The sequence below is a fragment of the Erinaceus europaeus genome, chromosome 15, assembly GCF_950295315.1.
Source record: "Erinaceus europaeus chromosome 15, mEriEur2.1, whole genome shotgun sequence".
Taxonomy (NCBI): domain Eukaryota; kingdom Metazoa; phylum Chordata; class Mammalia; order Eulipotyphla; family Erinaceidae; genus Erinaceus; species Erinaceus europaeus.
The window spans coordinates 12,649,365-12,666,073 of NC_080176.1; the positions used below are offsets into that span (position 1 = coordinate 12,649,365).

Here is a 16,709-nt window from a genome sequence, read left to right on the forward strand (position 1 = left end):
ACCAAAGCTGTGATATCTCTCCTCTCTCTTTTTCTCCCTCCCTCTCTCAGATAAGTATAGAAAAGTGGCTCATGGAAATCACTCAGTGGTACCATTCATATGTGAGGCATATGAGCCACACACACAAATAACAACACCACATACAGATAATAATTGATACAAAATATAAAAACTCCTCATGGTGTGTCACTGAGAAATGCAAGTCTGTTACCTGTGGGTAGGAGTCTTCAAAGGCCCGGTCTGGCGTCATGTGCTTGATGACATCAGCCAAAACAGTGTTCACCTCTCGCTTCTACACAGGGAAGAGAATTCAAGTCCTTGTTAGATGCTGACCTTTTTTCTAATGCTGTTCACACACCTTCCAGGAAACAGTTTCACCAAATTCTCTGCCACCCACCACAGCTTCCTAAGTATGGCTAAGTCACCACAAGTCAGGACCAAGACCCCATCCTCAAAGGCCCAGTGTCCTCATCCCACGCTGATTTCCCTGGGAGTTGGTAAAACTGTAAAGGGCTGTGACACATTCTGCCCGTTGGTCCCAGGACTCTCCTCGCAGACATCAGGGACTGCTGGCCACTTTACTTTCAAACTCCTGAATAGTGCTCAGCCACCCATAGCGCAGCCACAGCCCAGTGCCTGCGTTCACATGCCTGTGAGTGCTGAGTGGTGTCTGCATTCAAAGAACAGTGTTTTGTGATTACAAATATTTAGAGGATCACATTTCAGAGGGTCAACAATGTGCCCACTCACATGTTGTCTGTGGCTGTTCTGGTACTGCAATGGCAGAGTCAGACACATGTGTCAAAGGTCATTCAGTTATAAAACCTCAAACACTTCCTACTGGGTCCTCCATGGGAGAAGTGTGCTGGTTTCTAGTCTCTGTAAGGGACACAGCCAAGTCTCCTGGTTGGTACCTATGAGACTGGGTGGCTCATGGGGGGAAGTGCCTAGCACACAGCATACTGCAGCCTATGGTGAGAAAAACTACGTGCTCTACAAACACAGCACTTCCCAGATTTATAAGTGAACACAGAACGCTTACGTTTGGATATGGGTAATATAGTTCCCTCATTCGATATAACAAAGGGGCAATACTTATAAACGTCAGAACAACCATTGTTGTAAAATGCCCAAGCTGGCTATATTAGTATCAGCATAAAAACAAAGAATTCCTTCAAAATCCATACCGTGAAATGCTTGCAGGTATACTCTACCCACACTTCAGCACAGTTGACATAATCCTACAAAGGAAGACGAAAGATGCCATTATAACAAGAACACCATGGCTAGGGTGCAGGAGATAGCATAATGGTTATGCAAAAAAGACTCTTATGCCTGAGGTTTCAAAGTCCCCTGCACCACTATAAGCCAGAGCTGAGCAGTACTCTGGTAAGTTATAAAGAAAACCTAAAAAAAAAAAAAAAATTATGGTTATTTGAAAAGGCCAAATTTATTTATTTATTTAAAAAAAATTTTATATTTATTTTCCCTTTTGCTGCTCTTGTTGTTTTTCACTGTTGCTATAGTTATTGTTGTTGTTACTGATGTCGTTGTTGTTGGATAGGACAGAGAGAAATGGAAAGAGGAGGGGAAGACAGAGAGGGGGGAGCAGGAGAGACACCTGCAGATCTGCTTCACCGCTTGTGAAGCAACTCCCCTGCAGGTGGGGAGGCGGAGGCTTGGACCCAGATCCTTACTCTGGTCCTTGTGCTTTGCACCATGTGCACTTAACCCACTGCACTACCACCCGACTCCCTATTTATTTATTTATTTACCATTTTTTAATACCAGAGCACTAATCTGCTCTGACTTATAGTGGTGCCAAGGATTGAACTTGTGACTTCAGAACCTCAGGCATGAGAGTATCTTTACATTATGCTAAAAAAAAAAAATTTTTAAGTAAAAATAAAATTTAAAAAAAAAGTAATTTGAAAAAATACCATGTATGACCCGTGGCAAAGCTCACCAAGTTGCAATCCTTCAAGGGCCTCCCTAGTTAAAAGTTGACAAGTGTGGCCAGGAGCTAGCTCACCTGATAGAGCATGACCTGCAAAGTGTGAGACTCAGGTTCCAGTCCCAGCACCACATGGGAGCACATGGGTGGCACTGAGGGAACTCTGTGAATGGTGGAGCAATGCTGTGGTATCTCTTCTCTCTATCTAAAATAAAGAATGAAAAAGCTGACCTGGGGAAGCCGCTCAGTAGTGGTTGTTGTTCATGTGAGAGGTCTCAAGATCACATTAAAACAAGGGAGTGGGGGAGGGAGAGGGGGGATAAGTGATAGGATTTTTTTTTCCCCCTCAAGGTTAGGAATGATGAGGCTTGGTACCTGCGCCTACTTCATCATTCGTGGTGGCCACATTTTTTTTTTAAATATTTATTTATTCCCTTTTGTTGCCCTTGTTGTTTTTTTATTGTTGTCATCGTTGTTGGATAGGACAGAGAGAAATGGAGAGAGGAGGGGAAGACAGAGAGCGGGAGAGAAAGACACCTGCAGACCTGCTTCACCGCTTGTGAAGCGACTCCCCTGCAGGTGGGGAGCCAGGGGCTCAAACCAGGATCCTTACGCCTGACTCCCTCACTTTTTTTTTTTAATTATCTTTAATTGATAGAGATAGCCAGAAATCAAAGGTGTGTGTGTGTGTGTGTGTGTGTGTGTGTGTGTATGTGTGTGTGTGTATGTGTGTGTGTGTGAGAGAGAGAGATGGAGAGACAGCTGCAGCACTGCTTTACCACTCACAAAGCTTTCCCCCTGCAGGTAGGGACCAGGGGCTCAAACCCAGGTCCTTGCACATTGTAACATGTGCGCTCAACATGGTACGCCACCACCTCGCCCTCACCTTTTTTTTTTTTAAATGCAGGGGGGTGGGATAGAGAGGGAGGGAGAGAAACACAAAGCTGCTCTGCTGCTCAAGAAGCTTGGCCTCTACAGGTGGGCACCAGAGGCCTGAACTTAGGTCATCAGGTACTCTAATAGGTAAGTCACCACCTGGCCCCACGTAATAGGGAATTTAAAAAAAATGGTATTGAGGAGATTAATGGGGTACAGTTAATAGTAAATACAGTTGTTGGTACATGTGTAAAATTTCTCAGTTTTCTGTACATAGTAGGAATTTTAAGAGTGGTTTCTCTACACAGGAATCTAGCTTACTAGTCTATTCTACTCTGAAGGTGAGGTATGAAAAAAAAAAGCTAAGTTTCCTGAAACTGGTTACACCTCCATTCTAGGATTTCACTTGAGCCAAATGAGAAATCTGGAGGTTCTGGCATGCTTGGAGAACAGGAAGAATGCCAGGGCAGCAGAGCTGACTGTGGGGAGTCCACACCACCCCTCAGTGAAAAACCTGACAGCAGATCTAGTTAGGACTACACTTTGCCTCAAGTGTGATTTTTGCATGTCCTACAAGGGAAAAAAACAATGCAGATTCCAGCCTTTAAAAAAATAAACAAACCATTTGTCCTGTAGAGGGCTGATATGTATACTTGTAAAAAGGTTAAGAAAATTCAAGGCTTTAATGAAGAAATATGTTAGATTCCAGTGAGAGGGAGCCCATGGGGACAGAACAAGATGATTATGGAATTGATAATGACAACTTGGTAAGGCTGGATGCCCAGGGCAAAACTCAGCTGGGAAACAAATGATCAAGAAAAAAATGATACAGTATAGATATACCACTTCTGTTCTGCCTCTTCATGGAAAAGAAATAGAGGAGAAATCAGCTATCTCAATTACAGAGGCATGCCAGAAATACTGTAAGTTAAATGACATGCATATGAAGTTAAAGACTAGAGAAAGCAGTAAAGACTTCTGGTGTAAGGTTTTGCTTTGAACCACCAAAGTAAAGTTACCATGGATAGTCTCAGATGCTTTTGAATTAAGTATCCTTAATGGTATTTTCACTAGACAAACAGAGTTAGGTTAAAGGTAGAATTCCAGAACAGCTGGAATGTAGTGAGCATTTTGCTAAACTTGACCTAGGTATAGACTTTCAGAATGAAGTTCCTAATTTTCCTAAATCATACTATTGTTCTGAATATACCGTTGTTAATGTGGTGGTTTTGTAGTGTGTTTATAATTGAGCTCCTCTGCAATACTTCCTCCTCAGAAAACATCAAATGTTACATACCTATACTTGGCTACTTGCTATGTTATGCACTTACTGTGTCCTCTGCAAAATCTGTATGTTGAAATCCTAACCCCAAATGATGGCATTAGAGCTGGGGTCTACATGACTGGGATTGGGGTATGAGGGTGGAGCCCTCATGAACGGGATTAGGGCCTTTGCAGAAGTAGCCCTAGACAGCTCTCTTGCCCATGTGCTACCATTGGAAGAGGCAAAGTTCAAAGTCTGCACCTCAGAATAGAGCCCTTTTCAGAATCCAGCTTTAAAAAGATGCTAATATAAATTTTAAAATACATGCCTTTGAAGTTATCTCTAAGACGTAGTCTGCTGGAATAAGATGGTGGGAGGGTCAGAGAAGGCACGGAGGACCCCAGCACACAATGGCGGAGGAAGACTAGGTTGGTGGTGAGAATGGTGCATTTACACTTATTTTGGAAAGATGAGAAATTACACCTATATGACAAGTGGCTTATAAATCATTACTTCCCACATAAAACAATAACAAAAAGAAATATAACAGTTATCTATTATGAATCAACAAATATAATTTCTTTAAAAAAATTTTTTTATTATATATTTTTTTCCCTTTGTTGCCCTTATTATTTTCATTATTGTTGTTGATGTCGTTGTTGAATAGGATAGAGAGAAATGGAGAGAGGAGGGGAGAAGACAAAGAGGGGGAGAGAAAGACACCTGCAGACCTGCTTCACAGCCTGTGAAGCGACTCCCCTGCAGGTGGGGAGCCAGGGGCTCGAACCGGGATCCTTACTCCAGTCCTTGCGCTTTGTGCTATGTGTGCTTAACCGCTGCGCTACCGCCAGACTCCCAAATATTATAATTTCTAAAAGTAGATTTCTTAGGAAAAACAAAACAGAGTTATGGTCAGTTAACAGATTTTTTTTTTTTAAAGAAAGGACATATGAAACAACTTGGACAAAAAAGTCAATCTAAGGGATATCTAATCACTCACTCACCTGTGGATTCTTCAGCTTAGTGATAACTTTCCAAGCTTCGTTGAGAATCTGAAGTCGGTCACCCTCAGGAGGATCCGCCAAGGCCAAGTTTAACCCCAGCGAGCGAAAAAGAAGATGCTAAGAAAAATAGCAAGCCATTACCATCCTGGAGACTTCTCAGTGTAACTTGAGGCTTTAAGGAAAAGGTTGTCGCATCTAACTGGCCTTAAGCCCAACCTCCTAAGGACCTCTTTCTGAAGCTCTGCCACAGACTTCTGCAAAATACACTGAGAAGCTCCAACAACAACAAAAAAAAGCCTGCCTCTGTGCCAGTCTAACTTGAGAGCCCAGACATTCTGCTGGATGAAGCGTCTCATAATGACTGAAGTTGGGGCTGGGCAGTGGAGCACCTGGTTTAGCACAAACATTACCATGCGCAAGGATCCAGGTTCAAGCCCCTGCTCCCCACCTGCAGGAAGGAGGTTTCACCAGTGGTGAAGCAAGTACTGCAAGTGTCTCTGTATCGTTCCTCCTCTTTCTTCCTCTCCTCTCAGAATATCTCTCTATCCTATCAAATAAAGGGGAAAAATGGTCACAGGGAGCGGTGGATTCATAGGCAGGCACTGAACACCAGCAATAACCCTGGTGGTAGTAAAAAAAAAAAAAAAGCATATATATTTTTTCAAGTGACAGAGCATATATTGATAAAGGCTAGGGGCCAGATGGTGGTGCACCTGGTTGAGCGCACATGTTACAAGGTGCAAGGATCCAGGTTCGAGCCCCCCAGTCCCTACTTGGCAGGGTAAAGCTTTGTAAGTGGTAAAGCAGCGCTATAGGTGCTTCTCTTCCTCTCTATTTCTTCCTTCCTTCTTGATTTCTATCTCTACCCAGTAAATAAATAAAGATGATAAAGAGGCGAGACCATGATCTCTCCAGGATAATTTGGAGTGAGTGGATTTGGTGAAGACTCTCTGAGGCCTGACTCAAAGGCAAGACATGTATCTTAATAATCCCCAGTGATAACTCTTCCCAGTCTGTCCTTCACAGAGACCTCACTTGCTTTCCTGCTGCCCACACTGTTCCCCAACACTGGGATGAAGAGAGAGGGTTACTGGGGAAATACTCCCTACCTTGGGGAATCCAGACTCATCACATTCTTTAATCATGCCAATGAAATCCATGGACCTGGTGGCAATGAACTCAGCCCGGAAAGCTGACATCACGGAATTCAGCAGCAAGGCACTGTTAGAAAAGACAGACAGACAGAGACACACATAACACAAGACAGATTTTTCAGCAGGGCTTCCCAACAATGACAATCACTTCGGTTTCAGAGTCTGGAATGTTTCAGGATGGGGGTAGATAGCACAGTGGTTATACAAAGAGACTCTCATGCCTGAGGCTCCAAAGTCCCAGGTTCAATACCAGGCACCAACATAAGCCAGAGCTGAGTAGTGCTCTGGTTTAAAAAAAAAAAAAAAATGTCTCCAAGAAAGATGATTAAAGACCTTTAATGGTAGGCTGGGGGTTGGGAGGAGATGAGTACAGAAGACAGCAGACATACATAGACTTTTAAGAATATCTGAAATTTGACAAATGATGAATTGCCTGGATGAGTGGAGGATGGATGGATGTATGGATGTATGGATGGATGGATGGAAAGGTAAATGAGGGAAAGATCAAATCCACTTAAAAGTAGAGTAAGCCTTCAATGAACTGGTGCACTAATAAAATGAAACATTAAGTAACACTGATCCAAGTTGAAAATGCATGTCCATCTTTCCTCTGAAAAGCATGGCTCAGAGAAACAGGGACACAGGAATGAAATCCACCCACCCTAGGCTTCTCACATCTACTGCCAGGAGGAAGAAAGGAGACCAAGGGGTGACCCCCATCCACCCCTTGATCAAGTTCATCCTGGCCCTCCCATTATTACAGTGGAAGAGAGTGAGCATAGAAAGGCCAGGCGATGGCCCAGCATCACAAAGCTCAGAAAGCAGAGACAGCACCCAAAGCTCCCTGCTTCCTGCCCTTCCACTGGTCCTCCCATTCATGGAAGCAGGCAATTGTCATTGTCAAACTCATGTTTTCAAATACTTACTTATTTCCTAATTTCTTGCACCTCTCCATCATCTCAGTTAACAGAGCCTAGTAAGTAAATAAAAAAGGAAAATAATCAAATAATTAAGATGTGATTTTTTTTAAAGCACCAGTTCCATCCATTTTGTCCCAGAGGACACAATATCATCTTTTTTTTTTTTTTGCAGAATAGTGTTCCATCAAGTATATAGCCCATAACTTCTTGAGGCAGGCATCAGGTCATTATGCTTAGTGAAATAAAGAGATGGAGGATAACAATGTTTTCACTCATATGTAGAAGCTGATACACATCAACTTGCAAAAACAAACTAACAGCCTGAAGCAAACCACTTGTAAGACTTTGTGAGAACTCTGGTGGTTATCTTTGGGATGGTGGGAGGTTGGGGACACAGAACTTTGGGGTGGGTGCAGTGTGAAACTATCAAAGGATTCAGGGTGGGGCAGGTGGTGGTGGACCTGGTTAAATGCACACATTGCAGTGTGGAGGGGCCCAGGTTCAAGCCCCTAAACTCCATCTGAAGGGAGAAAGCTTCACAAGTGAAGCAGAGCTGCAGGTGTCTCTCTGTTTCTTTCCCTCTCTGGCTCCCTCCTTAATTTCTGTCTCTATCCAATAATGAAAGTTAAAAGGAGAAAAACTAACAAAATTTGAAGGAATAATATAATGTTTGCAAAATACATTATTTAAAAAAGAGTCTATGTTAAGTGTTGTGGTTATTTAAAAAAAAAAAAAAAGCATCAAGCTGGAGAATCTAAAACAACAATTTCCACAGAGAGGTTTCCAAAGCAATGCTCTAAAGTAAAAGTGACCTATGCGGTCTGTTTACATAATTCTCAGCACCTAGCACAGGAGAGTAAGAGGAGAAACTCTCTTTCATGGCACTTAGGATAATGGGTAAGAACTGGGGCCCTGGCATAAAGCATGCTTGGGTTTAAGTCCAGTGTCACCAATAACCAACAGCTTAACCTTGGGCTGGCCACCAGCCTTGGTGATTCCTGGGTTGCCTGGTCCTCAGGCAGATGATACAGGACAACCATCCCACCTGAAGTACTAGGCCAGGGTCCTTGTACTAGTCCTAGTGGGAGGAAGCTCTAGAACGCTGATGAGGACAGTTACTTTGCTCCCCGTCTCGCCTAGGAACTCCCTATCTTCCTCCCCATTTAGTGAGGTACCTGTGGAATTCATTCATTCACTCATTTTCTTTCTCTGAGGTAAAAACAAGAGACCAGAGCACCACTCAGCTCTGTCGTACAGCTCTGTCGATGGAGACTGAACCTGGGGCCTCAGGACTGTGAGTCCTGTGTTCTAACACTGGGCTATCTTCTTGACACTCCATGGCATTCTCAGTAGAAGACTGAGCCAGTCTTGGTGGAGACCTGTCACAGTGAGCACGCTCTGCCCTCTCCTGGTCACCCAACAGGCAGGCTCTCTATTCTCCCATTTCACAGACGAGAAAGCTACAGAACAGTGACCTGCCGAGACCAAGATGACACAACAAGGCAGACATGACCAAAGCAGCTGATAGCCAAAGCTGGGCTTTTCACATTTCTTCTCCATGCACTTTGAAACCCATTTTTCCCCCAAAGGAAGTAGATACTTTTGTGGTATACTAAGAATGGCCTTAGAGCTCTCTTAAGTCAATTATGTCTCTTTAAAAGAGCTCTAGTGTTTTAAAAATAAATCAATGACAGAAGAATTCTCTTGGGGAGTGGTTAGGAGAAGGTCCTGGAAGGTCCAGACAAAGTCGACCTCATGACTAGAGGTCTTATAACCACAGCCTTGACAGTTAAGTGTTCACCAGGCACTGGGCTCCATCCCCTCCTTTTAACCAAAGCATTGCTCAGCTCTGGTTTATGGTGGTCAGGGGCCTCAGGCATTTTGGGTTTTGGAGCCTCAGGCATGACAGTCTCTTTGCATAACCATTATGCTATCTACCCACCCTCAGTACTTCTCAAGTACTTCTCAAGTACTTTCCAGAACAGTCCATGGATCCATGGAAATTATTCCCATATGTGTATGGAGGGGTGGAGATAGGGTAAGCCACTTCTTTGTAAAATGTAGAAAAGATATTTATAGAGACTGGGCAGTAGCACACCGGGTTAAGTGCACACACTGTGAAGAGCACGGACTGTTTAAGGATCCTGGTTCAAGCCCTCAGCTCCCCACCTACAGGGAGGTCGCTTCCCTCTCTGTCTACCCCTCCTCTCTCAATTTCTCTCTGTCCTATGCAACAGCAGCAACAACAATGGAAAAAGGATGGACACCAGGAACAGTGGGTTCATAGTGCAGGCATTGAGCCTCAGCGATAACCCTGAAGGCAAATAAATAAATTAATCAAATTAAATAAAAAGAAATTTGTATAAAAAGAAAAATAAAATAAATATTTAGTATAATTCTTTCCTGCTGTGTCCCTTTGTGACTGAGATATTTACCTGATTTAAGGTAACAGTTGACTGTGGAGCTCCTATCATTGCTCCCCCCCAAGAATCCTGACTTGATTCATATTTCTGTCTCTTCTTCCCAATATCAGATTGGGTTCTATTGTGGAGTGAGTTATGTTTCCTTAAAAACTGATACATTGGGAGTCCAGTGGTAGCGCAGTGGGTTAAGGGCACGTGGCGCCAAACTCAAGGACTGGCATAAGGATCCAGGTTCGAGCCCCCGGATCTCCACCTGCAGGAAATCGCTTCACAAGCAGTGAAGCAGGTCTGCAGGTGTCTATCTTTCTCTTCCCCTCTCTGTCGTCCCCTCCTCTCTCCATTTCTCTCTGTCCTATCCAACAACGATGGCATCAATAACAACAATAACTACAACAATAAAATAACAAGGGCAACAAAAGGGAATAAATAAATATTTTTAAAAAAACTGATACATTGGGAGTCGGGCTGTAGTGCAGCGGGCTAAGTGCAGATGGCGCAAAGCACAAGGACCGGCATAAGGATCCCGGTTCAAACCCCGGCTCCCCACCTACAGGGGAGTCGCTTCACAGGCGGTGAAGCAGGTCTGCAGGTGTCTATCTTTCTCTCCTCCTCTCTGTCTTCCCCTCCCTCTCTCCATTTCTCTCTGTCCTATCCAACAACAACAACAATAATAACTACAACAATAAAACAACAAGGGCAACAAAAGGGAATAAATAAATAAAATAAATATTTAAAAAAAACTGATACATTAGAATCCCAACACCCAACCTGACTGTGTTTGGAGAAAGGGTTAAGGAATCAATGAGCAAGGAATGAATCATAACGATAAAGCCCTAACCCAACACTACTGAGTCCTTCCCTTGTCCCTACAAGCAGAAGAGAAACTAGGAGGACAGAGAAATGACCCTGTGACAGTCAACTCCTTGGAGTTGACTCACCAGAAATCAACTCTCCTGGCACCTTGGTTTTGGCCTCCCAGCCTCCAGACTGTAATGAAGTCTGAGTATTTGAGGTCCCTGCAAAATTCAAGCTGGAACCTAACTCCCAAGGTGATATTTGGAGGTGGGACCTTTGGGGGGGGGGTTTATGAGGTCATGAGTATGAAGCCCTCATAAATGACATCAGTGTCCTTATGAAAATGACCCAAGAATGTTCCCTTGTTCCCACTGACATCCAAGGACTGAGCAAGAAGACATGACTGTGAGGGGCAGGAAGTGATCTCTTATCAGATACAGAACCTGTATCTAGCCTCCACAACTGTGAGAAACAATTGCCTGTTGCTTACAAGCCATGCAGGTTGCGGTATTTTGTAACAGAAGCTTGAAAAATTAAGACACGTGGTGCAGGAGGTGGTGCAGTGGATAAAGCATTGGATTCTCAACCATGAAGACTTGAGTTCAAACCCTGGCAGCAAATGTACCAGAGTGATGTCTGGTTCTTTCTCTCTCTCTGCCTATCTTTCTCATGAATAAATAAGTTCTTTAAAAAAGAAAAAAGAAAAAAAAATTAAGACATAATCTGAGTTAATACAGAGCTAGATCAATCATGGTGGTCACCCCCCAGCCAACGGTGGGTAAAACATGGACATAAAATCCAGTTTTATGAGATCAGGCTTCAAAGAAAGCCTCTCATTTTTGTAACCAGGAACCCCTAGACCTGAAGATTCCCCTATTTCTGCCTTCTGTGCTGTCACACCAGGAGTGGCTGAGCCACTTTGCCGCTATTTGGGGACAATGGAGCATCGAGATAGACAGAACCCACCTGCTTTACAGCCTGCGCTAGTGTGATTAAACACTGAATTATTTTTGCAGGGGCAGTGACGTGTCTATCCCTTGCAGTCAGAAGCATCCCTGCTGCTGACAAAACTGACAGTGTTGCCAATGATTACCTTACCTAGTTATGGGTTATTTATATTTGAAAAGTCTTTTCTTTAATGTGGTGCTAGATAAAGAAGCCAAGGCCTCGTGTATGAGCCATAATGCTAATGAGCCAACCTGGCCCAATTTTTTCATTATTTATTTCTCAGAGTGTGTGTGTTTAGGGCAAGGGTGTGATGTGGGGCAAGGGGAGAAAAGGAAAGACTCCACAACACTGTTCTGTCATCCATGGAGCTCCCCAAAATGCTGTCCACGGTGCTGCCATGTGATGCCAAGGCTTGACTGAACCCAAGGCCTCACTTATGGAAAACACATGCCCTAGTAGGTGACCTATCTCCTGGCACCTAAAAGTCCTTCTTGAGGACCATTATCAAAGCAATTTCCAGAAGGACTGAGAAAGAGATATCCCGCACAGTATCATGTAGTATTTCCCAATACACACAATCAACACCTACTCATGGAGCGAATTCAATGTATGAATCACTGTTTGAAGCACTGCGGACATGGTGACAGGAACACCAGACAGAAACTCAGACCCTCATGTGACTTATTCTCTCTCACAAGCATGTACACACACATATACACAGAGAGAGAGAAAGAGAGAGAGAGAGAGAGAGAGGGAGAATGTCTTGATCCGCCACTTCTGAAAAGAAGAACCAGGGCAAATGCCAACATAAACATTCTGGCCATTAGATAACACAGATACTTTGAAAGCTCTTGATCTCACGAGAGGATAGCATTAAATATGCATTCAAGAATATAACTCCTGAAAAAGGCTCTCTTGCATTACAGGAATAAATACACCCAAAAGTATCCAGGGAGCCAGATGTTATAGATCTCTAGCAGGTCTGTTAAAGGTTATTAATTTTTTTTTTCTGAGAAGTGACAGAATTGATTATCTTTGGCAAGCACAAGATGAACAACAGCTCGAACCAGACTGAGATCGAAACAGGCCTCTTGGCAGAGAAAAAACAAGAAAAACTTGCAGCTCAGTGTCAGTCTGCAGACTAGCACTGGAATTGGAGCATTCAGAAGCTTCGTCAAGCCTCTACATTTCACTTTTTTATATAACATTCTTATAAAAATAAGAAAGGAATGCTTCTGGACAACAGTGACCATGCAGTAAGATGTGAATATTCTTGTCCCAATTCCCACTTCCAAGGGTCCCCCAGGGCCAACATTATGGTGCTTATCTTTTTTTTTTTTTTGCCTCCAGGGTTATTGCTGGGGTTCAGTGCCTGCATCATGAATCCACTGCTCCTGGAGGCCATTTTTTTCTCCTTTTGTTGGCCTTGTTGTTGTAGCCTTGTTGCGGTTCTTATTGTTGTTGATGTCGTTCGTTGTTGGATAGGACAGAGAGAAATGGAGAGAGGAGGGTAAGACAGAGAGGGAGAAAGAAAGATAGACACCTGCAGACCTGCTTTACCACCTGTGAAGTGACTCCCCTGCAGGTGGGGAGCCGGGGGCTCAAACCAGGGTCCTTACACTGCTCCTTGCACTTTGTGCCATGTGCGCCTAACCTGCTGCGTTACCGCCCGACCCCCGGTGCTTATCTTTCTAAACCTTTGTCTGCACCCTATGAATATATAAGCTGCTATTATAGCTGGTTCTATTTCACAAAAAGTGGACAATCTTACACCACACTGGCCTGAAACCTGGCTTTTTTTTTTTTTAACTCTGGAATCTAGTAGAGTGACAATTTACTGTGTGTGAAATCCTGGGTTTGAAGTCCTGCATCATGTTACAGCACAATGGATTGCATGGGGGAGGGGGGTGCTGGGGGAGCACCATGGATGGTGGTATGGTGTCTCTTCTCTCTCCCTCTCTTTTCTCTTGGAGGTGGGGGCTGGGGCTTGAACCTGCGTCTTTGCGCATTGTGACATGTGCACTCAACCAGGTGTGCTACCACCCGGCCCCCAAACTAGCTTCTTTAGCAAAGCTAGTCTCTCCTTATAATATCTCTGACCTGCCTGTTGGCACATGTCCCTTCCCTCATTGGGCCTTCATTGCCCGGCTTGTCTCCTGACCTGTCCCCAAACTCCCACCTCCTTTCACTTTACCAGGCCTAAGTCAGCCAGCACTGCAGTGCTAACCTTTTCTTCCTTCTGCCACTGATGGGACCAGGTGTTGATATACCCAGTAGAATTCCCATGTTACCATGTACAAAATCCTGGGTTCAAGTTCCCTGGTGCCCACCTGCAGGGGGAAGCTTCACAAGGGGTAGAACAATGCCACAAGTGTCTCCCTTTTTCTCTGTATCGCTCTGTCTCTCACCCTCTATCAGAAAGGAAAAGTAGAATGGTGGAGTCATGCAGGCACTGAGCCCCAGCAATTACTCTGGTGACTAAAAAAAAAAAAAAAAAAAGAACTATACTGACCTCAGAAGTCAAGACTTTTTTTTTTTCCTCCTCTGCCTCCCCTACCAGCCCCAACAATCAAAATGCTGCAGAAAATACAGAGAGGTTTGCCAAGCGATTTGTTTTCACAGCCCTCAAGTGGGTTTGCTTTTTGTCTGTGTGGAATGTGCCTGAAATACAGGGCATAAATCTGGGTCCTTTAGTTTTTGTCTTGCTTTGTTTTGTTTTCCCTCACTCTCCTTTCTGGAAAATGATGGAACCCAGTGTTGTATGCTTTATATTCGGTTCTAGTTCTCCCCCGCCAAGAGAATTAGATCAGTCCAGTTAATTTCGCGGGCCCGCTTGGCCCCGCCCCTAGAAAACCCGCCAGAGTTCCAGAGAGACAGCGTTCCTGGGTTCCTGAGTTCCAGAGAAAGAGAGAGTGCTTGTGCCGCCGCAAAGAGACAGCCGAGTTCTGTTTGGTGATTAGTTTGTCTTAGTTTATGAATCGTTGTTCCTGAATAAAGAAATACAGCTTCCCTGCCCAGCCGTTGTCTCCGCGTCTCTGTTACCCGCCTGTGAAGCTAACCCGGCCGGCAAGAGCCTACGAATTTTAACAACAACCCAGGATTGCACACAGACACATTACCACTGAGTCATCACCCCACCCAACTGTTTTCTGTTTTCAGTGTGGGGAAGGGGAGGGAAAACACATGTAAAGAGCACTGATGCACTATCTAAGGAGTTTTCCCTGATGTTCCATGAGGTGCTGGGGATAGAACCCAAAGCTTCACGCAGGTGAAGCAGATATTGAATAAACTTTACTAGTGAGCCATCTCCCCAGTCCAAGTCACTCTAAATTTATTTTACTTTACTCTAACAGCAATGAAAAAAATCCTTTTTGGTGGCCAGGAGATAGCTCCACTGGAGAACATAGAACTCACATGCTTGAGGCTCCTTCTGTGCCAAAGTAGTGCTCTAGCTTCTCTCTCTCTTTTCCCTCCCTCTCTCTCTCTTGAATCTATCTCATAAGGAATAAATAACATTATTCTTTTCTTTATTTTAAATTTTTTTTATTTTCCCTTTCGTTACCCTTGTTTTTTATTGTTGTTGTAGTTATTATTGTTATTGGTTACTGATGTCATCGTTGTTAGATAGGACAGAGAGAAATGGAGAGAGGAAGGGAAGACAGAGAGGGGGAGAGAAAGACAGACACCTGCAGACCTGCTTCACCACCTGTGAAGCGACTCCCTACAGGTGGGGAGCCGGGGGCTCTAACCGGGATCCTTATGCCGGTCCTTGCGCTTTGCGCCATGTGCACTTAACCCACTGCGCTACCACCCGACTCCCATAAATGACATAAATCTTAATCCATTAAAAAAAAAAAAAGCTTCTTCAAATAATCACTTCTTGATTTGAGGAGCAGAGAGAAATTTTGGATTTCAGTTTTGATTTAAAAGATTAGAAATCAGACATTGGAGTTGAAGGCCTCTCCCTTCTTCCTAGGTCACTCCCCACTCCTTTTCCCATCTCACTTGACTGTCCTCAAAGTTACCGACTGCTGCAGCCAAACTCAGCAATCCCATTTCACACACACACTCACACACACACACACACACACACACACACACACACACACACTCAGCTCTAACTCCCTGGAAGACATGCTCCGGCCACTGTCAAGAGCTCCTAGGCATCACACTTCATATGACTTAACACTCCTTTCCACACTGACATGAATTCTGCATTTTGAAAATGACAGAGAGAGAAAGAGTATGTGTGTGTGTGTGTGTGTGTGTGTGTGTGTGTGTGTGTGATGAGACACCATACATTTCTTACTGAAGTGCCCCAAGATTCAGAGTTTATTATTATTCAGGTGACCTAATTTTTTAATCACTTCTTCTCAGGCAGTAATGATTTCCTAGAGTCTTACTCCCCAGGAAAGCTCTCTCTGCAGCATCTGCCCTCCTCTGAGAGTACCGGTGCTTAAAATAAAAGGAAGACTATCATGTGACAAGTGCCTTTTGTTTTTAATCCCATTCTGTCTTTCATTAAAATGAGGGGGGAAAAAATAAGTGTTCTCGTTTTCATTAGTCCAGTGCATATGTTTCAGTCAGTCAGCGGAACAGGCTCTCTGGCTAGTCAAGTTCATGTTCCCACTTTCTGGGAGCTGAGATTCTGCTGAAGATAAGAGAGAATGCCCAGCAGACCTTCAAACAGCCTTCCATTCATTCTGGCCTGATTTAAAATCAGTTTACTTTGCAGTTGGGGAAAAAAAAAATGACCTGAAATATAAGATATCCCTCCTTTTCTGTTTTTACTTTAGAACTTGGAAAGTTAAACTGTAAGTAATACCTTTGCTGAAAAGCTATAAAATACACATTGGCCATAAAAGTAAGAGAAGATGAACCCTCATCTCTGCTGGCTGCCAGCAATTATTTTGTCAAATGGCCTTCCAGAGTCTCTTGTGAAGACAGAAGTCAGGTCTGCAAGCCTGGCCACCGAACAAACATTCCAGTACTGGGCAGAACACTCCACTGAGCACAGAAAGGGATCGTCCTGCTTAATCTATGCAACAGACCAGCAAGCAGGGGTGATTTCACAGAGGGAGAAGAGGACTCCAGAGTGGTCTGGGACCAGGGACTCTGCTGTGTATCCTGATGACTAAAGGCACCAGAGGTGAGATTCAGACTCAGCACCCGGCTCCAGAGCCCACACGAAATACTGGGTCACACTGCCACGTGGAACACACACAACATGTTTGACCTCCTTCTTCCCCTCAGCAATGTATTGTCAACTCCTGCATCAGTACAGACAGACCCTCATCAAGGGTCCCCACCATTTTAAATGGTCCCATAACATTCCATGGGAGTCACAGAGCATGACTTAATCAAGTCCCTT

At 44.0% G+C, this 16,709-nt stretch overlaps 1 protein-coding gene across 1 annotated transcript in view; it reads right to left on the bottom strand.

Moving 5' to 3' along the window:
* Positions 1-16,709, bottom strand: part of VPS35L (VPS35 endosomal protein sorting factor like) — a 103,886-nt gene that overhangs the window by 42,468 nt on the left and 44,709 nt on the right. The window contains exons 15-19 of the mRNA XM_060172866.1: positions 7,179-7,225; positions 6,208-6,319; positions 5,099-5,215; positions 1,188-1,241; positions 212-292 (exon numbers count right to left, since the gene is read on the bottom strand). Of these exons, the coding sequence (XP_060028849.1) occupies positions 212-292; positions 1,188-1,241; positions 5,099-5,215; positions 6,208-6,319; positions 7,179-7,225 (411 nt within the window). The remainder of the gene's footprint in view (positions 1-211; positions 293-1,187; positions 1,242-5,098; positions 5,216-6,207; positions 6,320-7,178; positions 7,226-16,709) is intronic.